This window comes from Barbus barbus, assembly GCF_936440315.1.
Source record: "Barbus barbus genome assembly, chromosome: 6".
NCBI classification, from domain to species: Eukaryota; Metazoa; Chordata; class Actinopteri; order Cypriniformes; family Cyprinidae; genus Barbus; species Barbus barbus.
This window is the reverse complement of record NC_136734.1, coordinates 1,704,346-1,731,579: the sequence shown is the minus strand read 5'-3', so window position 1 is coordinate 1,731,579 and position 27,234 is coordinate 1,704,346. Positions and strand designations below refer to the sequence as shown.

The following is a 27,234-nucleotide window of genomic DNA, read 5'->3' as shown; positions in this document are numbered from 1 at the left end:
CTGATGAAGCAGTAATATGAGCTCTGTGTTGTTGATGTGTGTGTTTTGCATGCTGGAGAGCTCTGTGTGTCGTAAGTGTGTGCGAGGGCACAGCTGTGACGTCTTATCGCTCTCTCGCCGCGGATGAGCCGCTGTAAAGCCTGCAGCAGATGGAGGGTCGTGATGAACACACCTGCAGACTGAAAACGTTTCCTCAGCGTTATGTCAAAGAAATCATTTCAATGTCGCTCACAGGTTATCTTTCATGCATAACTCTCAACTAGAGCACATTCATCAATTATCATAATTATCGTAAACTCGTCAATTGTACATACTGTGTTTAGTGAGTTAATAAACAACGGAGACTTCTGTGGAAATTACGGAACATTTTTTTTAATGCAAGGTTTAAACACTTATTTATACTATTTCTTTATTTTTATTTTTTATTTTATTTTTATGGTTACAGTACTGGAATATAGGAGATCAGTATGGTTAAAGTACTAAAATAAGTAAAACTAATAATATATAAAATATAATAAAAGACAAAGCATGCAACAAGATTACTAAAATGTAACTTCTATTAAAATGAAAACAGAAAAATCTAATATTACTCAAATATTGCTGTTTTATATGTATATACAAAAGTGCCCTCCAAAAGTATAGGAACAGTAAAGACAAAATTGCTCTGTTGGCTGTGGAGTCGAGACATTTACAAAATATGATTAAAAGATGAATATGAGACAAAACTACAGAATCACATTTTATTATTGGGTGATTCAACACATAGATGTTTTACCAGCTAAGAAGTTCAGCACTTTTAGAGTTTCATCCCTCTATCTGATGTGAGCATAAGTATTGTTGCATTAATTCTTCAGATATTAAAAGCAGGGAATGTGTCGTATCAGTTATATCCATTACTTCTGTATTCTGATGCAATCGATGATGACACACACAAATCAGGATGAAGACGAGGGAGCTGACTTGAGAAAACAACAGTAGTTGATGACAGACAAATCATAAAAGCTGTGAAAATGAATCCTAAAAGACGTGTCTGTAAAATCACCAACAACTTCCAGAAAGCTGGGGTGATGCTCTGACAATCTACTGTCCTCAGGAGACTTTGACACAGAATTACAGATGCTACACAGCAAGATGCAAACCTCTGACCAGCACCAAACATAGAAAGACAAGATTAGAGTTTGCAAAAAAGCACAAAGGTGAGCCAGAAGAGTTTTGGAACTGTGTTTATGGACCGATGAGACAAAGATGAACCTTTATCTAAGTGATGGGAAAGCAAAAATGTGGAGGAAAAAAGGGAACTGCAATGATCCCAAGCATACAGCCTCATCTGTAAAGCATGGTGGAGGTGGTGTCATGGCATGGGCATGCATGGCTGTCTCTGGAACAGGCCCTCTCAACTTTACTGATGACTTAATGTATGATGACAGTAGCAGAATGAATTTGGAAGGGTACAAAACCATCTTGCCTACCAATATTCAAGAAAATGCCACCAGATTCATTGAGAAGTGCTTCATATTGCATCAGGACAATGACCCAAAACACCCTGCCAGTTCAGTCAAGGAAGTTATAAAGAAGAAATGGAAAGTGTTAGATTGCCCAAGTCAATCTCCAGATTAAAATCTGATTGAACATGAATTTCACCAGCTGAAGAGGAGAGTAAAGGTGTGCGTGTGTGTGTGTGTGTGTGTGTGTATACACACACACATACATACACGCATACATAGCGTAAAATGACACCAAGTAAAGCAATAAGGCCAAGAAAAAGTTAATGTATTAATTTTTTTTCCCTGTGTTTAGGCAATGTTGTCACACAAAGTGGGCATCAATATAATAAAAGATGTGTTGTAAACGATTAAATAGATTTAATAATCACAGTAAATATTTATTCCAGCATGTAATAGTTGATTAGTCTAATGCATGCTGATAAAGGGAACTGAAGGATCTAAACTGATGTGCTTTGATGGGCTTGTGAATATTTCGGCATGTATTGAACATGACGCTGCAGGATGTCCTGAGGTGCTGTGATGAAGGGGGTCGTAGATGTCTGTGGATGCATGTGATGCTGGAATCTCGTGCGGATCGTGTTTGATTGGCGAAGAGCTGATCTTCATCATGATGTATGAGTGCTCCACATACGGCCGTGTTTCACCCGTGTTCTCGTCAGCGCTGGGCTCTGGTGCCGCGGATGATCTTTTCAAATATTCCTGCTCCTGAAATATTCAGTAGCAGCGAGAGAGAGAGAGAGCGACTCCCTTCCCACTGAAGCATTTGTTCTTCATCTCTCTTCCTTCTCATGCATCTGTTCTCCTCTTTGAGCTTTCGTAGATTGTTTCTCGGCTGATTTGGACAGCTGTACCTACTGATACATTAAAATTTCGCCAAGCGAAAGTTTTATAAACTACTACATGTTTGAATAGATCTGTCATGAAGACGAATTTTTATTACAGGCGCTGTTTAAATGTTACAAACATACAAATATACAAACATAATTATATTATTAATAAGTTGATACGAAGACTGCCTTATGGCGAGTTAAATGTTCAAATACAAGTTACAACTTTTATTTGAGTGTTGATTTATTAAATGCAAATGATTAATTAGCCTAATTGATTATAAAAATGGTGTTCAGTTAAATGAAAACGTAAATAAAAAGCTGTAGCTATAATAAAATGAAAAAATTAATTCCCTGAAAAATAAATAAATGGGTTTTTATCCTATGTTTTGGTCACATATCTTGGTATTCTTTACTTAGTCATAATATTTATAATAATAAAAATAATATTAATAGTAATAATAAATTAATAATTTTATATGTAATAAATGTGTAATAGTGCTTAAATGCATGGGTTTTTTCCCCCCTGAGGCATTTGGGTAAATTTTTGCTTTTTGCTGAAGTAATTGCAAAAGTATACATTTGCATTTTGCAGACATATTTGGTAATTGCAATCATTTCATATTGAGGTTGAGCAATTAAAATAGACGATAACTTTTGTGTGTGTATGAATATGAGGGAAGAGTAAAGCGCAGACGGAATTCCTGCGGTATCCATGGAAACGAGATGAATGCGTGTCTGGATGTGTTTTGATCTGAATCGCTGTAATAATCTCTAGTCAATCGACCTCATGCGCTTCCCGCTGGATTACAGTAAATGGTTGTTTTAATAAATTAAACCAATAGCTGTACCGTCCCAAAAGCTCTTTGAATGAGTCCTCCCGTGGCCGACCTGTAGCACAAATGGAGATCTAGAGCTGGATATGATGAGATATGACAGAAAATAACCAAGTGACATAAAGCACCAGTCGTGTTTTAGTATTATTTATATACTATTGTAGTTTTTCTTAATATTTTGAATTAGCTTTTATTTTTATAATTTCCCAAATAATATTTGTTTTCGTCATTCATACTTTTTTAAATTTATTTTTTTGCTTTTGTATTTATTTATTTTATATACATTTCTAATTAGTTTTGTTTAATTTAGTTTTTATAATCTAATATTTATATTTTATTTCAGCCTCATTTTATTTACCTTTTTCCTGCTTATTTGCTTTCGTGATTTTTAATTATTTTTCTATGGACTTATTTTATTTTTATTTGTTTTAGTCTTTTTATGTGCTTTTATGTTGCATTTGTATTGTTTTATATGCATTGCTGATTTAATGTTTTTCTTATGTAATATTTATTGTTTAGGCTTTATTTAAATTACTGAAAATTATATTTTTCTTGTTGTTTTTACTTGCTTTTGTCATTTTTTTCTGTAAAGCTTTATTCTATGTTTATTTTTTGTAGTCATACTTAAATGACTATATATATATATATATATATATATATATATATATGTGTGTGTGTATATATATATATATATATATATATATATATATATATATATATATATTAGACATTTTATTTCTTTATTTCTTTCATTAGTTCAGCTTTATTTCAATAATATTTTTAATAATTTTATATTTTCATAATTTTGTGTGCTTTTGTCATTTCTATTGTTTTCCTATAAGTTTCTAGTTTAGTAATAGTACTTAAACTTGCTTGTCAAATATTTCTTATGGTTTATTTAAAACCGAAGCCGTTGTGGGTGAATTTGATGCTGGCAGCGTTACTCTGGAGCGTGTTGTTAATGCATTAGCGAGTGCAGACTCGGTGCTTGGTCTTGTGTTACTCTATTTCGAGCGTGTGCTGTTCTCTCACCGGCGACAAACAAATGAGGTAAAGAACGGGATCGAGGGGAGGGAATCGAGCATGACGAGGCAAAAACCGCAGCGTCCTCAATCACCGTGTTCCCAGAGACTCAAAGCCTGCGACAGGACGTTTTTCGTGCCGCTGTCTCGAAGTGACAAGATAATTGGTCTGAGGGTGAGCTGACCTCAGCTGAAGATTCATTAAGCATCTTTTGACACGAGAACATTGTGTTTCCTGTAAACTACCCAAAGGTGACGCCTTACAGCAGGGTTGGGCTCTGAGAAATGCTCTTCTGACGCATCTTCAGCTGCTTTTTTGTGCCTAAAATATACTTTATGCATGTAGGTGAACATTTTTGGCTACGTGGACATGTTTTTGCATTTTTGCATAGAATGTAATTTTTTTACTGTTGATATTCATAAAATAAGAAATAATAAAATATAAATTAAATGCTTGTCAAATAAATTCAAATATATACAATGTCTTCTGACAAGTTTTTAGCAAATCTTGATTTCACATGTTTTGCTTTTCTTTAGTGTACTTCATAATTTACCCTAATTTTTTATTAACTGCTGTTCAATGAAATGTTATTAAATAAATTAAATTACCTGAAAATAAATAAATATGGTTTTTTGTATGTTTTTTGTGCCTGAAACTACTAAATTAAATTATTAAATTAATTTAATAACTTAATTACATGTTAAGTACTGCTAATATATATTAATAAATCAAATGAAAAAGAAATAATTTAAATTCCCTGAAAAAATAAACTTAGGTTTTTAGCGTATTTTTTTTATCAGTATTTATATACTACTACTACTTATTATATTTATAAAATTTTAATAATTTTAATAAAAAAAAAAATCTAAGAATAAGATGTTATTTTTATATTTTTGGTTTTTATTTTAATTTAAGTTTAATTTAAATGTGTTTTTGCCATAATTATTTTATTCTATTTTTCCCGTTTTTTTTTTTTTTTAATTCCTGTGTAGCTTTAATTTATTTTTATTTCAGTTTCATTTTAAGTAATTTTAGTACTGAAACCTACATTTACTTATTTTAGTTACTTGCCAAAGAAATATTTTTAGTTGTTAGACAAGGTTTTTAAATCTAATATTTATATATTTTTCCTGTTTGTTTTCAGTTTCCAAAAATAATTTTAATAATTTAGTTACGTTAACAAAAACACTGGTATGCCCTGCATTCTTGAAATGCATTGGCTGAACGTTTGTTTTGCGTTGTTAGAACGTTTCTAGCATCACTTTCTACTTTTGTCGTCACTTTTCGCATGTTTGGGTTGTTCTTGCGTCTTGGCCTCGTTTCTGTCCTATTTCTGTCCTGTAACTTGCTTAAGGAGTCATTGGTGTGTCTGTGTGCCGTTTGAAGATCTCCGTGTCACTCTGAGCTTTTTATAGCGCGTCTGCAGCCGATCCTCGTTAGGAGAGTAAAATCTCCGCTTGTTAATGTCTCTGTTACCCAGCTAGAATGCAAACGCAGCAGAAGCGATCCATCGGCTGATTGAAAGAGCACTGATGTACGTTGAGGATGGAGAATGTGATGAATTGCTCGTGGGACTCACTGAGTGATTGATTGAAAACTCAAGCCCATCAGAAAGATTGATCTTAAATCTATCGCCCCTCTCTCTCCCCCTTCATTTCTACTCTGTAATTTATTGCTCTTGTCTTGTGTCTATACAGGTTACAATTTCCATTCTATTATTAATATTACCAATAATAACAATGCCCATTAGTTATAGTTATTATATAATTATTAGTTGATGGATGCATTAATTACTAACTAATATTGAGCAATATTTATTAGTGTTTTTTTAAATGTGTGTAACGTTAATACAAATACAACTGTTCATTGTTAGTTCATGTCAGCTCAGGTCCATTAATTAATATTAAAACACAACTTTTTATTTTAATTAACAAATATTTAATTTTAAGTTAATTATATGCCGTAATAAATGCTTTGGCACCATATTTTGTTAAATAATGTAAATAGGTCCTTAATGTTAAAATGTTATCAAATTTTATTGTATTTTTTTTAATCAGTCATAATATTTATTAGAAAAATCACAATTAGATTAGATCCCATAAATTGTGCGATTAGTGCATGTTACATTTCCTTTATTCCAAGTCATGCACTTTGCATGCACACACTCAACACTAGTGTAAATGAATGAAGTTCTGTCTGTAGACCTCACATTGGTTCCAGGATACTAGAGGTGGATGTTGATGTGGTCGTCTGTGATTAGACTGTGAAGGGCGTTTCTAAGGGCTGATCGCGGCCGCATTGCGTGCTGACTTCAGTCCTCTGAGAGTCTCTGCTGGCTCCACGCCTCAGAGACACGGAAACAATGGCTCTCCATTCATCTGCTTAATGGAGAAAGTGCTGGATCATTTACATGAGCGGCTGAAGAGTGAGGAGCTTTCTTTAGCTAAATCAAGAGCTCTAGACAATTCGCCTTTATTAACTGACAGAAGTTTTGCTCTCTCTCCTCCACTCAAGTCAAATACACTCTTAGGCTTTGTTCCAAAATCTAGTGCACTATGTAGGCAGCAAGTTTAGATTCGAGATTGATTGATTCTTTTTGATTTTTTTCTAAGAACCGGTACAGATATGGAAGATGTTTTTTTGTTTGTTTGTTTGGTATTTATTTATTATGTCTTTCTCCCATTTCTGCTGGAGTGTTTAGTATAAATTGACCGATACTGATTTATTAATTTTTTTTCTAGCCGATACAGATTCTTTGCATGTTTGTGACTAATAACCGATATGCAACGTCAATATTTATTCATTTTATTTCTACGGTTTCTGCTGGAGTGTTTAGTAGAGATTGACCAATATACATTTTTTTTAAATAACCAATACAGTTTATTTGCATGCTTATCTGCCCAATAACTGATATGCAGAATTAATATTTAATAATCATATTTCACAATCAATATTGTTTTTTTTTTATATAACTGCCACAGATTATTTGCATGTTTATGTGCCCGATAATCGATATGCATAAGTTATATTTATTTGTTTTACATCTATCTGCTGTTTCTCCTGGAGTGTTTCATATAGATTAACCGGTATTGAATTTTTTATAACCAATGCTGATTATTTGTGTGTTTATATGGCCACTAACTGATATTCAGAATCAATATTTCTGTTTTTGACACAAAGTTGTTTTATTTATGCCTAATAGCACTTCAGTACTGTAATTTCTCTTTCATTTGAAATTTCAGTCGTCTTAAAAACAAAAAGACGTTGAAAACTAGTATTAAAGATCATGTTAAATTTCATTTTCATATTACAATGAAAACATTGCATCTTTTTATTTACATAAACAACAGCAGCAACATTCATAAGTTGTGAAATTTACTCGCAAGTGTTTACCGGCAATTTCTGATTGCTTTAATTCTACAAAATAAACCAGTGCACATATTTGGTTTGATGCACTTTAAAGTTATACCTTAATATGCAGTTATTGTTTTGCTAACACTAAATGGAATATTTATGGTATTTTGAGGTTCTGAGAGAAACTAGTCCAAGATTATTTTTTGGCTGGCCACTGATTATGTTTAACTCATTCAGTTGTTTAATAATCAAGCCATTGGTTTGCTAATGATGATATATCATGCAGATTTAGCAGACGGAGGGTTTACCACTAATTAGCTTTTGACACTCGTGCAAACCACACTTTGATTCCATGCAAACAGAGAGCAATGATTTAGGGCATTTTTCTGATGTAGCAGATAAACAACATATAAATCAAGTCTTTATTTATTTATTTAGGTAATAATTTGATGGATCTTCCTCTTGTTTTTCAGCCATTCAGCTGTTTTCATTGCATGTCCAGTTAGTTGGATGCAGGCCTCACTGGAGGCACATTTTCTGTCTTGTCTCAATTTTTGCAGAAACGCACAGATGAAATCTGCATATCAAACCAGTTCTGCCTTTTTACTCTTCTGTCGCTCTTTTCACTCGTTGTGTCCAAACATAACCTGCCTGTAAATGATAGATAAATCAGACATGAACTGAAAAACATCTCTAAAGATTTTTTCTAACTTTTCGAGCTATTATAATTATAGACGTAAACGCAAACGGAAATAATATAAGCTGACTCATGGCGGTTCAGTAAATGGCAGTGGGCATCTCGCTCTGATCTCACACGAGCATCATGACCTCTGGGTCTTCCTGAGAACTACCGAAGCCTGCTGCTATAGCAACAGGCCACACTCAGCCCCATGGAATTGTGGGAGTGAACCCATGGGCATTCTGGGAGTGTGGCGTGTCTCAATACAGCTGTGTGAGCAGAGATTTCAGCAGGAGATTTAGTTATCACACTGAAAGGGAGAATATCTGTTCTATTAATACTGATAATGTTGCATTTAATGTCATGAATATGTAATTTGTCATGTTCAGTTTCATCTTTTATCATTAGTCTTTTTTCCCTCTTTTTCTTCAGTTTCATTAATATCGCATGTCTCTATTTTCTTTATAACCAACACAAGCGCACATTTTGACTGAATTACTTTAAAAAAATAATGCATGTCTTATTAAGTATGCATAAACATTGTTTTCGTGTTAATGTCAAAAATGTAGGGGTTGATCATTGTTAGACGGTTTTCTAAGAAGTTTTTTACTATTCAGAATTGTATTATGTTTTATTTAATGTTATTTTTGGTTATTATTAAAATATTGTTTATTGCTTTTATATATTATTATTATTATTATTATATTTTTAAAGTCACTTTGTGTTTTAATTTTTAGTGAAACATTTTAATAAAACATGCAAAGCTTTGTTCAAAGCTTGCCTTTAAATAAAACGGCACTTTTAAATACCATAGAATCACAATGACATGAGATTTTTAAAAGGTTTACAAGCAATGTGGAACATGAATATGAGCATTAACCAGTTATTATTAGCAAAGGAAAATGATAAAAGAGGCTGACCTCTGCTTTTTTACCTGGTGATGTAAAATCATGATGCATTTTAAATATTTATAGATTGTTTGGTATTTTGTAGTGTGCTGAAGTTGTTAAATCATGATTTCTGCTGTAGTTTGCCCTCTGAAGAGCAGCACGTGACTGTCTTCCTCTCGTCTCGTCACTCACATGTCCTGCTGTCATGACAGGTGTTGGCGTCTATTGTCACTTTGTTCATCTGTGAAGGACACACATGCCGAAACACGGCCCTCCATCTGCGCAGACGCCTGATGACAGGACGCTTTATTTGAAATAAATACTTTATTCAGCAAGGATGCATTAAATTGATCAAAAGGGACATTTGTAATGTTAAGAAATATTTATATTTCAAATAAATGCTGTTCTTTTGACATTTCTATTCATCTGTGAATCCTGACAAATAAAATGTGTTCATGTTTCCATAAAAATATGAACCGTTTCCAACATTGATAATAATCAGAAATGCTTCTTGAGCAGTAAATCAGTATATTATTATGATTTCTGAAGATCATGTGACACTGAAGACTGGAGTAATGATGCTGAAAATACAGCTGCAGATCACAGAAATAAATTACATTTTAACATATTTAAATAAAAACAGTTATTTTAAATTGTAATAATATTTTACTGTATTTCTGATCAAATAAATGCACCCTTGGTGAGCAACAGAGACTTCTAGTTGTAGTGCCACAGTGTTTTTCTGTTTTACTCTAAAGCGATATTTATAGTGTTTTTGATGTCTGAAAGTATCATAAAATTCAGTTTATTTCAGTAATTATGATGTTGCATATCAACTTATGTCAAATGTTCCCTGTCGATTTTTATAGTAAATCCAAGGATGTATCCAAATATTCAAGATGTGGGTGACCAAATGTTAAAATTGAAGAATTGGTCACTAAGACTGTTGTGTGTGACGTTTACAGGCCTGATTGAACCTGTCTGGTCAGTCTCTCAGTTGTGTTTTGCAAACATCTGGTGCGTGTGTGTATGTGTGAGATGGCACATCTGGCTCGTCTGCTATTGTGTCAGTCAGGTTAGAGACTCTTAGACACACACACACACACACACACACTCTGTCCATCTGTCTACGGGCGCCGCCGGTCGACAGGAGTGTGACCGTGGGACAGTGTGTGTCTGGGTCATTTGCGCTCTGTCTCTTCCCTACTGGTTGCAATAATAATTTAGCAACAAGGTACAAAATGATCAGACAGTAAAGCCTTTGAGTAATAGAGCTTCACTAATATAGTGTTAAAAACAATGTAAATAAAGTTAGACTATAGTAAATCACTACATTCAAATATCAAACACTGTTAAATTATATTCAGATAACTTTAGCTCGTTTCACGTTAAATGCATTTCTCTAGTTCAAACTAGCTTAGTAAATTATATATATAGTGTGTGTGTGTGTGTGTATATATATATATATCTCCATTAGTAAGTTTCACCTGGTATTTCTGCTGCTGTTTCCACAGAACCACCTGTTGTTGTGCACTCTGTCCTTTGACCTTTTGAGCCAACCTCGAGGGTCGCTGTGGGTTTGGACGTGATGTTTTGTGATTGACATGTTGTCTCTGTCTGTGCCAGCGACCATATGAGATTTTAAAATAAAAAAATATATATTTTTAGTTTATCAACTAATAAAAATGACAAAAACACTAAAACTTTAACTAAAATTTAATTGAAAACAAAAAATAAAATCTCATTTCAAATATGAATGAAAATAGATTAATATAAATGTATTTTATAGTATAGTATATTTTAATATATTACAATGCTATTTTATTTAAATAGTATATTTTATTTTAGTATTTATATACTAAAATAGTATATTTTAGTAAATAAATACTAACATAACTCTGGACCGCACCAGTCTCATGATGCTGCTTATGGTCACTTTTGCCTAATATCATAAATAAATGTTCTTGGTCTTATTGTGCATGTTATTCTGAAGTTTTTCATATCCTTGTTTAAATGCAATGGCTCTTTCCTTCACAAAACCTCGTCCAGCTGCTAGCGATGCTCGTATTCACTCCACTGCGCGGCTGCTGATGTCAAACTCCTTTGATTTGCTGCAGACTTTAACAGGCCCTGTGTGGCAATTTCTGCCCCAACTGCTGCATGAAGAAATAGAAAGAGAGGACGAAAGCTGTGTGTGTGTGAGAGAGAGAGAGAGTTTTTCACTGATGTTCAGGGTTTTATCGCAATGTTTAACAGTCTGCTTTTCTCAATCATCAAACTGTGCCAGAGCGAGGTCTTCAGATGTTCTTCGCTCTGGAATGTGACGTCTGAACCTCTCCCAGTTTCTTCTGAAAACAAAACTCTTGTAACATGCTGTAGAGTTTGCATTCGAGAGCTTTCTCTGTGTGGGACTGGCGCTTGCGTTCTCGTCCGTTGGTGTGGTTGATTTCTTCACTCGCGTCTGATGCCAGGCGAAGGTCTTTCACCTCGTCCTGTGATGTGAACGGCGGCTCAAGGTCCCTTCAGATCAATGTTTAATCCACTGCGTGATGCCTGTGAACACGTAGCCCTGAGATCAGACGTTTCTGCCGCACCGGAAACTCTGTCCTACCTTTCTATCTGAACAATTTCAGTTCGATTTAGGTTTCCTTCCCTTAATTCCCTTAATCATTGAGTCCTAGTGTATGTCAAAAACATCCAAGGAGATGCTGCACACTGGTGGTGGTTTAGGAGAGACCCCCTCTTGATTGTAAAGTGCTTTGGGTGTACAGAAATACACGAAGCACTATATAAATGCCTCAGTCATTCATTCAAGAACAGTCACTCTGTAAATGCTCATAACTCACAGCAGACACTGATATGGACTGAATGCGGTACGTGTTGATGTGTTCTCTGATGACAGCTGTTGTAGGTGTCTGTCGTCTCTTGCTAATTGTTCGTTTGTTTGTCAGTCACGAGTCTCTCCGACTGATTGTAGTTTGTGACTGGAGCAGAACCGTTACATCACTGCTGGAAATGACAGCAGATGGGAGACACAGTTTCCATCATTCATCCGCGTGCATGAGGCCTGTTTAAATGACATATAAATGAATAACACAATACATAACATAATGCAGAAATATTGAGTCAGATTTATTGCTTTTCAGCATTGATTGAATTGTAGATGCATTCATCTCACTTCGTCTGCCATTGTGGATATTTTTGGAGCTTGTCGCAGTGCATCATTTTAATTTAGGATTTTAGCTGCGTGACTTTCAAAAAATGTCACGTTTAATTAACAAAAACAATGTAAAAAATAATCAAATAAAACAAACACAATACATTTTAAAATAAAGTAATATAAAATCAACTAAATATTAATACATATTAATTAATTTTATTTCTATATTTTATTTTAATGCTTTTTTAAGGTTTATTTAAGTTTAATTATTACTTTGTGTTATTAAATACAATATTTAAATTTTTGGGGGATTTTATTAATGTTGCTCTATAGAGGTTGTTGAATCAGTGACTTATTACAAATAGTAGTGTAAATGATTTATAACATCCCAAAATATTTGAAATTTAATAGCAGTTTCTGAATGTCAGTGTATAAAGGCATGTTTACTCCAAAAATACTTAAATAAGCAACTTCATTATACATCACTAATAACTAATGATTGTGATAATGAAAATAAATAAAGCTGTAATGGTAATATTTGTGTTTTTTGTCTAAACATGCTTTAGAATTTGGCCATAGCAAATTTGTTTACAGTTGCCAAGCAACAGAACATTCCAATGACAGCAACTTTAGAATTCCGCTGACATTTCTGTCAAAGGTCAAATTCGAATATGGCTTGTGAATTGGAACAGTTTGTTTTCTGAGGTTGATATGTTATAGCGTGTGTGTTTTGTGTGTCTGTTTTCAGGGTGAGGAGGGGCCGCCCAGCCTGGAGTACATTCAGGCCCGGGACCTGTTCCCCCAGAAAGAGCTGCTCAAAGAAGACGACGCTCTGCAGGTCAGTTTCATTCCTAATGTCAATGTCTTCCTCTGTGAAGAAAGTGGGTTAACACACACACATACACACGTCTGTCCTCTGCGGTTAAATGTGTGTGCTGTACCGCGATGGGAAGAAAATCAAATGCGAGGTCTGAGGAGAGGTGGGTAACTGATGTGGAGGTGAAAAGTGAGAAATTCATCAAAAGGACAAAGCAGTGACACCAGAGACCAGACATGGGAACAAGAGCGCCAGAACTTGACATTGACTCTTACTCAATGACTTTGCACAAACCTAGATGTAGCACTTACTGTCCATGTGCTTCTGTTACTCTGTTCCTGGTCTTACTGTGAATGATTTTTCAAGGCATGTTATAGTAAGGTTTGTATTAATGCAGGATCCAATGCTACATTTCTCCAAATCTGATGAAGACACAAACTCATCTACATCTAGGATAGCCTGAGGATGAGTACATTTTCAGCACATTTTCATTTTTGGGTGAGAGATTCCTTTAAGGAGGTTTCATTAATAATCATATGCATGCACTGGGATGCAAATGCAAAGATGTGCACATAATTATTGAATGGCACAGTTTTCCTTGTGTTAAGTTAACATGTTCGTGCCATGAATCTGTACTCATAAATGAAGTATATTGCATCCTTCTGCTTGAGTAGATAGAGGAACAATGACTTAGCGATCTTTGCCAAATAACACAAAATCCAGTCGTTGTTAATGCAAGCATCCTCCTGCTCTGGGATTTGAGTCTGATTTTGAGTCCTACAGCCTTCAGTATTTGTTTATTGTGTTTTGTGCGCTGTGGGTTTTACACGTCTGTGTGTGTGTCGTGCTCGTGCTGCGTTGAGTTCTCTGTCAGGCTCTGTCTGTGAAGTTCAGCAGTAGGAGTCGTTCTCCCAGCGCTCACCTGATCCCTTTGAAGCCTCGCTGCTTTCATGCCACGTCGAGTGTCACCTGGTTGGCATGCAGCTCCATGAAATATGGATGCGGATTTCCATAGATCAGCATTACAGCTGCAGAATGCCCTGGCACTCACATGCTCCACGATGTTGTATTTCTCTACACATTCTGCGCTCTATAGTATTTTATTTCTGCCTGAAGTCCACTTATTGTTTTCTTGCAGCAAAATATCCCTCGTTAAGCTTTTCGTGACCATTTTATGCAGTCTCTGATTTTGCCTACTGTACCTTTAAGACTTCTGCATATAAATAACCTCTGAAAGAGAAAGTTGTGTCAGAGAGCAAGTTATACAATTTTGATGAAAGATGATGAAAAGCAATCTTTTATTTAATTTGGAGTAACATGCACTTTTTGTTCATGATTTTATGTGCATTTACATCTTTCATATTTGTCTGTTTTTGACCATTTTCTCCCATCTCTCATTTTGTTACTGTACCTTTAAGACATCGGTATATAAGTGACCTCTATTGTGATTGGTTAACCTTTGCTTACCTAATTTATAAATCAGGCCACTGGATATGTATTGAAATGTAAATATGGGCCAGCATATGTTAATGAGCTCATGGTTGTGATGCCGAGACATTCTCTGAATTCTCTATAACAAAATTAATTTGGTAGTATTATACACCGTTACAGTATTTTTACTTTTTTTTATTTTAATTTTAATTTTAGGTATGTGTGTGTGTTTGCAATTGTTATCTTTTTTTAGTATTTCTGTTCAACTTTATTATTTTTATTTCAGTTTTAGTATATTTTTCTGTTTTCATTTTAATTAGTTTCGGTTTTAGTAGTTTTATTATAGTTTTGTTTTTTATTATTACTTTCAGTTTATTTTATATCAGTTGTAGAATGTTTTGTCAGTTTTCATGTTAATTTTAGTTTTTGGTATGATTTTGGCTTTTTTTGTAAATATTCTTGTTCTGCTTTAACTTCAGATTTAGTATATTCAGTTTTTATTTAAATTTAGCTTTAAGTTTTAGTAATTTTGTGCTTTTTAATTTTTTTTGTATTTTTTGTAAGTTCATTTTTTAAATCTAATATATATTATTATTATTATTATATTTTATTTTTTTCAGCTTTATTTCAATTAACAAACATTTTTTTTAACGGTTTTAGTTAATAACACTGGCAACTGCCCATAAATATCTCTTAAATATGAGCTGTTCTTGTGTCTATGTGAGCGGCCGGTTGTAAATCTGAGTTTAATGACTCGCAGTAATTCGTGAAAGATGGATGCTGTATGACTGTCTATATATTCTCCAGGCTTGTCTGACATGCTGTTATATCGCCAGGTCGTTTATTATCTCGCAGGTCGACACACAGTCTTACACACAGAGAGCCTAAACCTCACTGCACGCATAATAATAGACCAATAAGGCTTGATTTCAAACATAAGGGTTTGATTGCAAGTATTAATAAGCATTGTAGAGTTGCTGCACATGTAGAGCGTCCCAAATCATTCACTTCTGAGGTTAATTTTGGAGAGGATGTTGTTTATGTAAGCTGTAGACTCTTGCCCAGACGTCTTTCTTCATCCTTTGCTGTCTTCGTCAGGCTCTGTGTCAGTACCTGTGGTGCAGACGCGTGGAGAGATGGTAACAGTAGGAAGTTGATGAGTAAGATCTCATGTGGATGTGCTGCTTTTGGCCTCCACACTGAGACTGATTCATACAGGGCTGAGAGTGAGACAGCTTCACCATCCGTAGATAGGAAGCAGTCAAAGGCAGACGGTACCAGCGTGAGGTTTGTGTATGGTGTGTGCTCTGGCTTCACGGCAGCGATAAAGTCAACATGAAATGCTGGTCACAAACCATTTTGCTTCTGCAATCTATTTTTTGTTGTTGTTGGGAAAATATTGAGTAGGAGATAAAGAGGGGCTGAAAAATAGAAAAGATTCGTGATGTCAGCCGAAAAGTTTCTAGTTAAAAGTTACTACATTTTGATAAAAAAAATTTTTTTGGAATATTGTGCTGAGAAGAATGATTTATAAGAGCAGAAACATGTTAACGTAAATAATCAAGTTTGATTTTGTTTTTATGTATGATGTAAAATATTGTATGCATTTATATATTGATTTTTATTTATTTAAAATGTATTGTTTTTTTAAATATTTAATTTAATATAATTTCTTTAATGTTAATTAATTATATTATAGAATTAATATAAAAATATGTAAATGTATAAAACAGGGTTATTTTTAGCATCATTGAGATACTATTAGTTTTTATTCAGCTTCTATTATATATATTTTTTATATATTTTCTGTTTTAATTTTATTCAGTTAAACGTTTAGTAATTGGTGTTTTTTGTAATTTTTCTGAATTTTTTTTCATATGTCTATATAGATGTCATAAATTTTTATTTAGTTTTAGTTTGTTGTTTTAGTGCATTAACATAAACTAAATGAAAATATGAAATGTTGCCTGGACAACCAGCTGAAATAAAATAAAATAAATTTAGGTTTTTTTATTATTATTTTTTACTTCTGTTAAAGTGTATTTCAGATTTTTTTTTTAAATGTTTATGGTTTTAGTACACTATAATAATCCTGTTAACTTTTTTTTTTCCCTTGTGCCAGGCTGCTAAAACAAACGCATTTCAATTTCATTTGGTCACTCTTTACGCCTTATGCAACACATGGCCAACCTAAATGCAGCTTCAGAAAAAGCTGGAAAGGCAAACGCTGCCTTGTTTACTCTTTAGTAAGAAGGTCTTCAAGAACGGCCTGAACTGCTCCAGTGTTTGGAGTTTGAAGAGCATTCGTTCTCTCGCTCCGCCTGGTTTTCTGGTCTGTTTACAGAGAGCCAGTGAGTCAGGACAACCGCACAAACCGCTGGCACTGATGGCATTATGGGTGATGCAGAGCTACAGAAGAAACCATTTCTCATAGTTCAGACTAAAAAAAGCTGCGAAACCACATTCAAACCACTACAGGCTAAAAGGGATGCAGTTATGTTGACTAAAAAACATCCTGACTGAGAAACTTGAGAATGAAAACGTTTGCATTTTAAAGTATATTGCAAAGATAAATTTACATTTAGCAGACACTTTTGTCCAAAGCGACTTAGAATAGATGTTAAAGGGATACTCCACCCCTTCGTTCGTCTTCGGAACACAATTTGAGATATTTTGGATGAAAACCAGGAGGTTTGTGACTGTCCCATTGACTGCATAGTAAATTGCACTGTCAAGATCCATAAATGTAGACTAAAGCTAAGACAAAATTTTCATTTTGGGGTGGAGTATCCGTTTAATAAGCAATTCATCATAGAGCCAGCAGTATTTGCAGTAAGCAATGGCATATTTATTGGAAAGCTAGATTAGGAACCATTAGGAATGGTCATAATTTCTTCAAGTCAAACCAGACTTTTATTTTGACGGGTTGTTGTGAAGGTCTTTCCATTTCACTTTCAGTTTTAGTGTACACTGGACAGTAGTTTTTCTCAGATGAAACTGTGTAAAGCTGCTGAAGTGAGTCTCAGAGCAGCTCTGGAAATAAAGATCATGTGTTCATGTCCTGATATATTGAGATGCAGACACTAAAAACAATGCAAGCGTCCCATGTGTCCAGAGCTCATGACCGTTATTGACATAAATTTTGTTGCGACTCAATATCATTTTATTGCCCAGCCCTACTTTCAGTACACAGTTCAATGGCATGTTTTTGTGTTTTGGTCTGTCCAGGTCCCGTTCCCTGTCCTGCAGGGCGAGTGGGTGGAGTTCCTGGGCCGTGCGGACGATGCCATCATCGCCATCTCCAACTACAGGCTTCACATCAAATTCAAAGACTCCATCATCAATGTAAGAGCACCAACAGCACAAGAAAGAGAGAGCGAGAGAGTTCAGCTCCCTGAATTAAAGTCTAGACTCTGCTGTACCTCCTCTGATAGTGGTCCAGATGTTGTAGTCTTTGTGTTTCCCGCCGAGGGGCTCGTCTCCTCTCATCCCAGTGAAAGAGCCGATCTCTGGGCACGGTTTGATTTCTCTGATCTCAGCAGCTCTTGACCTCACGGCTCTCGGAGGTCTGAACACAGAGTGAGCTCATGTTGGCACACAGGCCTCTTTTTCGCTTTCTTTCCACCCACAGCCTCCCTGACATCAAGCACACAAACTGCTGCTGCCGTCCCAGTTGAGTCTTTAGTGAAGTTGATGTTTAGATTATTTTTAAATATTGTTTGTGTAATTTAAATATAAAATACTTTCTCCTACACACACACACAAACACACATATATACAGTGCACAGCATAAATGAGTACACCCCCTCTAAACTTAACAAATTCAGCAATTACTCTTTACTTTGATGGCATGTTAGGGTTCTTTGGAGATATAATGTTCCAACAAGCCTGCTTGATCAATTACCAAAGAAGAATTTCAAAATTATTCAGCAAAATCTTCTTATTAAAGTGATAAAATGTTACGTTGCAAAAATAAGTACACCCTCCTGAAAGTTACTAAATAAAACTATACATTTGCTGAATTAAATCTAGGGTGTACTCATTTCTGCAATCCTTCCTTTAAACAAAATAGGCTAATTTACTTACCTTACAGAAAATATTGGCATATATTTTGTTGTTTTTATTAAGTACGTGTTTAATGCATTTCAATTTTACCATCTTTCCATTAATTATATTAGTGATCATTAAGAAAAAATATCTTTTATATTTATTCAGATGAAGTGTACTCATTTATGCTGTGCACTGTGTATTTAAATATTTTTTATATAGCTTATTATTTTATATAGTTTATATAGCGTAGAGTATAGCTTATTTACATCTTATATATATATAAACTACTATAAACTAGCATCATGAGTGAATCATTAATTCTCAGTGTTGGGGAAAGTTACTTTTAAAAGTGATACGCTACAATATTGCGTAACTCCTTGAAGAAGTAACTAATTGTAGTACTTGGTTACTTTTTATGAAAGTAATACATAGTTACTTTTGCGTTACTTTTTGTCACCTGCTCTGGGCTTGCTTGTTTGTTTTTTAATAACAAAAAACCCAGAAGTGATATTTTTGCCATCTATGAGGGCCCTTTCACACCAAAAGGGAAACGAATAAGCCTCAGGCTGAAGGAATTCTCTGCACTTCCTCCAGATTTCTCTCAACACGGGGTGTCAGTGAATAAACGGGAAAACAAAGTTACTTGTTTTACTTTTTTGAAAAGTAATTTAAAAGTAATGTGCTATTTCAGGCTATGTTCACACTTGTCGTCTTTTTTGAAGCTGCCGGCGTCTGTTTTATATTATAATCCTATGGAGTAAACAGTGTTTGGAGCGCTTTTTAAAACGCCACCGCCGGCGTCTTTTTCTGCAGCTCAGAGCGTCTTTTCAAGTTGAAAAAAGTTAAACTTTTCTGAAAAAAACGCCCGATGTCAAGCGCCTTTTTGACAGCTGACCAATGACAAGCGAGTGGCGAGTCGTTTCCATAACAAGGAAAAGGAGAAGATAGCCGGTAGACAAATCATACTAGTTTCGGAGCATAGTTGTATGAAACAGTGCATCATCCAACCGGAGCTCCTGGACTAAATTGTTGGAAGCACCATACAGTTTCCTTCCCTGTATAATGTCGCGCTCCCACAAACCGACATACCCTTCCCGTTAACCTTCAAAAGCCGACGTTTTTGCAGCACAAAGCACTAGGCTACCGTTGCAGCTGCTGTTATAGCAACAAAAGATGCCCTCGGCTGCTTTTTCTAGTCAAAGACGCCAAGTGTGAACACACACTTACTAGTTACTTAAAGTAATCTGATTGTAACTGGCGTTACTTGTAATCCATTAGCCCGGCACTGTTGATGTCCGTCAGCGTCACACTCCTTCAGTGTGCAGAGAAAAGCCTCTTATCTCATACGTGTGTTTAACCCCCGTCTGCTCTCTCTACTACGTCTGCGTCACCTCTCTTCATGTCTGGAGTGCTGATCTTAAAGGAGAGGCTTTATTAGACTTCTTAAGGGGGAACTTTGACCTGTTTATTTTCAGTGTTTCTTTGTTAAATCGTCGGCTGATGGAGGCAGTCTTGACATCACTGATTGCGCTGATAATGAACAGTTTCTCCTGCGGTTCAAACGCCCGTCTGTCCTCTGTCTGACTCACGTACAGCCGAGGAAACACAAACTTCCTGATATTCGCCATGTCACTCTGACATCTCAACAATGTGACGTGTTTAAAGGGATGTTGCTTGTTTAACAGTGGTGTTATTGTAAAACAAAAAGGAAAAATATTTTCATTAATTGAAATAAAGCTGAAATGACAAATTAAAAATAAACATTTATTTATAACATTTAACAAACCACAATAATAACAATTCTAATCTAAAATTAAAAAAGTAAATAAAATATAAACATTAGATAAGCTTAAACTTAAGCTTAAAAAATAATGAAAAATTAAAATTTACATTTTCATTTCAAACAGAAATATAAAAAAATGGCAAACATAATAAAATTACTAAAAATAAAATAAACTCATTTAAAATATTAATAAATACTATAATAAAGTATAAAAATAGTAAAAATAACACTACTGTTCAATGCTTTAAAAAAACCCAAACTGAAAATATATAAAACTTAAAATAACTTAAAATAAAAAATACTGTAGTAGTTTATAAATAATAACAAAAGGACACTAATGTTCAATGCTTCTCTTTGACAAAATAAAATAAAATAAAACTGAAAATATAAAAATAAAAGCTCATTTTAAATATTCATAAATACCATAATAGTTTATTACAAAATAACACTGATAAAATTAAAACAGAAAATTTGAAAAGCTAATTTAAATATTCATAAATACCATAATAGTGTAAAAAATATACTAAAATAAAACTAGTTTGCAATGCATGTCACTGTATGACATTATTTGTTATTTGAACATAAATGAGCTTTATTCTGATTGCACAGACATCCATGTTTTCACATTTTTTTCTTGTTTTTACAAACTGAGGGATGCGATGAAATGATTTTCTGTCATAATTTGCATTATGCTAACCAAATGTTCCTTCAGCCATGAGACTGGAATCTTAATGGCGTTACCCAGAATCCCTTGCACTCGGCACCCGGTTAACCCAGCTGCATTACAACATCATGTGATCCTGAGATTTAAGGCTCTTTTTTTAACTATCCTGGATCTTTTTGCTCAGCTTCAGCAAAGATCTCTCTATCTCTCTCTCTCTCTCTCTCTCTCTCTCTCTCTCTCTCTCTCTCTCTCTCTCTCTCTCTCTCTCTCTCTCTCTCTCTCTCTCTATCTTTGTGCATTTTTCATACCCTTCCATTTATATCCTCCTCTTTGTTTGCTCGTTTCGCTGAGTCACGTTTTCATCTCCCTATTTTTTTTCCACCCCCTCTTCCTCTTCCTCTTCCTCATCCCTGTGTCGGTGTTGTAGATGTATCCTGGTGTGGACAGTGAGATTTCTGTGAGTAATCTGCACCCTCACCTCTGACCTTTTGACCTCTTCATCCCTCCTTTTCATGTCTGTAATTTCCCCCGTTACTGTTTGTTTTGATGTTTCTCTCTGTTTCTCACATTGATGTAGTCTGGTTACGGTAATATTATTGTTATATACTAAATTATATTATTATAACTACTAAATTAAATTGTATATTATATAGTATATATTGATGTATTATATAAATAAGAGGAGAGACAATGGTTAAAAAAGCTCAAGACTAACTATTGAGCATATTAAAGCCTTTTGTATCAGTATATGAAATATTATATTATTAAATTGCACTTTTATATTATGTAGAATATATTGATATATATTACGTAATTAATAGTGCAGACAGTATAAAAATAACTAGCTACTAAGCATATTAATGCCTTTTCTGTCAGTATATAAAGTTGTTTTATATGTATATTATGTTATATATATTATGTTTTATTTTATATTACATTTTATTGTATCAAATATCAAATAATGAACAGGACAGACACTTAAGACTTGAACTATTGAGTATTGAGTCAGTATTTAAAAAATATTATTTAATTATACTATTAATATATTATATACTTTTTAAATTATATTAAGTATATTTATTTAATCAATCAACAGAGCAGACCATGTTAAAATAACTTGAACTATTGAGAACTGATGTCAGTATATTAAAGGCATTAATATCTTGCAGTGACACTATTTCAAAAGTCAGTTTGATTCAGCTTTTAATGGCATCTGTAAATGCTCTCAATAATCAAGTTTCCATCCAGATTTTGCGCTGTTTTGTTATCGACAAAGAGAATATGCGTTAAAAAACTTTGCGAAATTTGCTGTCTACCGCCTGTTTCCATCCAACTGGCCTTTTACCGATAAAATGGTGTGCGTGATGATGTCATCCCTAAAAAAAACGAATAGGTTTTGGTGTATGGCAAAAAAAAAAAATTGCCCTTGTGCTGTTTCCATAAATAATTTATCCTATTGCGTAAATTATAGGCTATAGGCTAGTAGCCTGTTCTTCATCCATTTGAAACCAAACAGCCTATTATTAAATTGTATAGGCCTAAATAAAATAATTTTTATTAAGTGTCATGAGTTTTTTTTTTTTTTGTACTTTGTTATAGACTAGATACATAGGCCACTGTTGATAATCAAGCAATGATCATAAACAGGTGCAGTTTAATAAAAGAAACAGGCCCATATGCAAAATACATTTTTCTAAAAAATAATTAATGAATTAACAAAACAAAAGAAAAAAACTGCAACAATTACCAGCCTAGATGCAGAATTTCGGTTCATTTTTGCGATGCGCTCATGAGAAAGCGGCAGTTTGTTTCCTTTATTTCACAAAAATAGTTTTTTATTGTGAATGTACACAAATAAAATAAATATTTAGAATAATGTCTAACTCTTATATGACCACAAATGAAGGAGTAGGCTAGTGTAAGTTGTTTCCAAGGATAAAACCAAAAACAAGCGATCGTGCCGGCGCCTCACACGCAGTTAAGCATCCACAACGCAGCCTGTTCACAGTCATAATAAATATTGAATAAACATGAAAAGAATATTTAATTTCCCCTCACTCCACAACAAATCCTTTAAATGTAACGGTAGAAAGAACTCAGAACAAAACAAGAATAAAAATATACGAAGCTAACAAGCCAGAACGAATTAATTTAAACAGTTGTACTTCACGTTCCAATATCCATGTAAAACAAAATGTTTTTGGCATAATATCACGGGGTTATGGTGGTCAAGCTGGACTAGGCTATTTAAACTGAACAGTGCACTGTAAAAAAAATAAAATAATAATAATGTAAACATAGGCTGCCTACTAACACCAAATTAAGATAAGTATGTTTGAGAGGTAACTCGTCTTTTTCTTACCATTTTAGATGCAATTGAATAATATGAATATGATTTAATGCGCTTTTGAACTACAGGGAAACGGTGCTGTAACGTGAGCAACATGAACACGGATGCTGCCTATAGGCTGATTCGGTCATGTGACACCACATTTATTTGAGTTAAAGCCCCTTTTCTCGACAAAGTGTTTCCAAACATTTGAAGTATCGATATGGAATTTTGTTAAACAGAAAAATATTTTGTCAACACATGAGAAATTGAATCAATAATTGCCATTTCCATCAGCTATATCGTTAATATTTTAAAGTGCTAAATATTTTTTCGCAGAAAATCCTTGGATGGAAACCTGGTTAATGTTACATGCTTTATCCTGCCGTTTAAAACTGTTACATTGTTGCATGTTTTTCAGTTAGATGCTCATGATTGGTCGATGCAGTCATGTGATGAGGTCTTCTGCTCTCTGATTGGCTGATTGTGTGTGTGCAGGTTCCTCTGAGGTTGATTGAGGGCGTTGAGAGCAGAGATATGTTTCAGCTGCACATCATCTGCAAAGACTCCAAAGTAGTGAGGTAACACACAAACAGAGACGCACGGAGATAGTCCTTGACTTCCTCCTGAAAGAATTTAGTTTTTTTCACATGTTTCTGTGGCTTTTTCTGAATCCGCTGCAATCTGTGTTGTCTTCTGACGTCTGCTAAATGCATGAACGCAAATGTTTTCTGCATCAGGTGTCATTTCTCGACGTTCAAGCAGTGTGAGGAGTGGCTGAAGCGCTTGAACAGAGCCATAGCGCATCCGGCCCGTCTGGAGGAGCTGTTCGCGCTGGCGTATCACGCCTGGTGTTTAGGAGGAAACACGGACGATGAAGACCAGCACCTGCACCTGTGCAGACCAGGTACACTCACGCATGAGCAAGAGGGCTTTTATGGCTCATGATGAGTCATGTCTGATATAGTGAGAATATGGAGGGAAAAACAGCTCATTTTTATTCAGAGACTCAAACTGAGCAAAAATATGCAATTGTTTGCAGATGCTGATATTTATATGGATGACAAGTGATGAAATTCTAATGCTTGTAAAGTAAATAAATGAGATGTTTATAACAGTACAGCAGATACTGACATAAAATGATCTAAATATCAGTTGTCTTGTCGCTCTATATCTCCAGTAATAGGTCTTAGTAAAATGAGATTGAAATTATCCAAATTTACAATGCAATGCAATCCGATGCTGATCGAGAGATGAAGAAATAAACGCTCCTCAGAAGATGTGAGATGTTTTGGAGGCTCGCTGAGGAACAGTGAAAGTAAAGCTTCTGGAAACAAACGCTCCTCAAAAGATCCTGATGATCAGATTTGAGACATTGATTGATGGAGAATCAAGTAAAGCTGAGCTGCTTCAGTCCAGGAAGTGTTCATCTGGAGATATGACTGCAGTTATTCTGATGTTTACTTGATAAAAATCAGTCAAGATTTGACAGCAGAAAGACTGAAGCAGCAGCTGAACAATTACACTAAAAGAGCTTTGACTGGATAAAAAACTATCAGCAGTTAAACTCAGACGACAGAAGGCATGGAGTAGATTTAACAGCAAACTTTTATTATACTGAGAATTTAGACTTTGGAGCTTATCAAATATGTGTTTGTGTCTCTCAGGTGATCACGTGCGGCACAGGATGGAGGTGGAGGTGAAGCGGATGGGATTCGACATGCAGAACGCCTGGAGAGTGTCTGATATCAACAACAACTACAAGTAAGAAAACAGTGTGATGGTCGATGGATGGAAACAGTCTTGAATTGATTTCATTAATTTACTGAAACCTGTCGAACGGCGACTCGTGAGCAGGACACACATTTCTTTTGCTACAGTATTTTGCTTAATATTGATGAACTTTGCAACATTGATTCTGTAGTTGAGGTAAATTGAATTAACATTGAACTAAATTGAGCTGAATGTATATTTGTGTTTGTGTGTGTGTGTGTGTGTGTGTGTGTTTTACTGAAAATAAGGTTTTAGATACCAGTGAAATTTCACAATTATTGAAACATTTTTTGAAACTAGTGAAATTTGCTTGTAAAGTAAATAAATGTTAACCTAGTGAAATTTCACTAGGTTAACTAATTAAAACAAAGCCCTCAAACAATTATTGAAGACTAGTAACAGTAATACAATAAAATTAAAGAACAAAATTACAAACAAGAGGACAAATAAAACACACAAAAGGACAGAAATGAAATGAGCATTAACACGACATGTGACATCACATCACATTTTTATATTTTTCATGTAAGTCAATTTAATGGTATAATGTTCAACTAATAGCCTACTATAGAAATTGAATAAAGTAATCAAGGGACGGAATGTGGCACAACAATCGGTTTATTATCATGTTTTCATAATCGTTGAAAGCTGAAATTCAACTCAAAGCCTAAATTTGATTACTCACGCTTACGCAGAGCTGCTTTCTGGCTGAATAATTGTTTAATTTGACTATTTATTTACTCGTTTATTGCTGTAAAGCTGCTTTGAGTGCTAAATAAATAAATTTGACTTAACTGTGCTGTAGGTGTAGGCCATGTTATAGCAAAAATCCATTAAATATGTGTGCAGAGCGTTGAGTTTGTAACACTAATGCAGCAGTGTGTTGTGAGATGTGCTGTAGAGACGGATAATTAAAGCGAGCTCGAACCTGCTGCGCCGCATGACTCACATCAGACAAGCTCGTGTGAGTGTGTGTGTGTGTGTGTGTGTCTTGGGTCAGTCATCGAGGCTCACGGAGCACGTCAGTATATAATTGGACTGAGTTTGTCATTTGAGGGTGAGACGGACGCAGCAGGCGTGAGACAGAGATGTGATTGATCTGAACACTAGAATGAGACGCGAGCGAGAACACCACTCTTTTTGTTCTTTTTGATGTTCAGATACTTTCTTGTTTAATGACTTTGCTATTCCATTTGCCATGAAAAGAGCCTTTGCTGCTAATATGGTTTATTGGTTTTATGACATGTTATTAAATTGTTGTATATTAATTCCTAGTATGTTTCGCCATGAAGAAAAGCCTTTGCTGCTGATATGGTGTTAAGTAATAATATTAGTAAATTAATAATTCAGTGCTGATTCTGTGAGTTTCATTGTCTGACTCTTGTTGTTGTAGGTTGTGTTCGAGTTACCCACAAAAACTGCTGGTGCCCGTCTGGATCACAGATAAGGAGCTGGAGAGCGTGGCCTCCTTCAGGTCCTGGAAGAGGATTCCTGTGGTGGTGTACAGGTGAGAGAAGCAGCTGGTCTGTCTCCTGGCCTCCTGCACTCCTGACAGTGACTGATGATCTCTGCGGTGTGTCCCGTCAGGCACCAGCGTAACGGGGCGGTCATCGCCCGCTGCAGTCAGCCGGAGATCAGCTGGTGGGGCTGGAGGAACACTGAGGACGAGTATCTGGTGACGTCCATAGCAAAGGCCTCTCAGCTGGACGCCGGGCCGCTGGCCTGCAGAGCCAGAGGAGATGGACCCGACTCGTCCGACAGTGACTTCGGTAAGTTTTTTTTTTTTTGTTGTATGTATGTTTTCATTATTTATATATATAAATATTTTTTCCCTGAAATTCTGCTTTGTTTTAATGATTTAGATTTATGATTTAATATGCATTTATTATCAAGCATAGTGGTAATCAAATGAAGGCATAAAACATTAACAATTTAATTAATCTTTTAAAATTTAAATTAATATTACTTTTTTTTGGCCAAAAAAAAAACACCAGAGGTTTACTGTTAAAGTTAAAACATGGAAGAAAAAGTAATATTTCTTAAAATATGATTATATTGTATTATATTATTACTTTATGAATTACATTCTGCTGTACAACAGTCATATATTTGT

General features: G+C 34.8%; 1 protein-coding gene across 2 annotated transcripts in view; it reads left to right on the top strand.

Moving 5' to 3' along the window:
• The window catches only part of LOC306871756 (phosphatidylinositol-3,5-bisphosphate 3-phosphatase MTMR4-like), a 72,644-nt gene that overhangs the window by 28,024 nt on the left and 17,386 nt on the right, over positions 1–27,234 (top strand). For both annotated transcript variants that reach the window (XM_079419893.1, XM_079419894.1), the window contains exons 3-9: positions 13,023–13,112; positions 17,751–17,867; positions 23,847–23,929; positions 24,089–24,255; positions 25,016–25,112; positions 26,515–26,628; positions 26,709–26,890. In XM_079419893.1, coding sequence (XP_079276019.1) covers positions 13,023–13,112; positions 17,751–17,867; positions 23,847–23,929; positions 24,089–24,255; positions 25,016–25,112; positions 26,515–26,628; positions 26,709–26,890 — 850 coding nt within the window. The remainder of the gene's footprint in view (positions 1–13,022; positions 13,113–17,750; positions 17,868–23,846; positions 23,930–24,088; positions 24,256–25,015; positions 25,113–26,514; positions 26,629–26,708; positions 26,891–27,234) is intronic.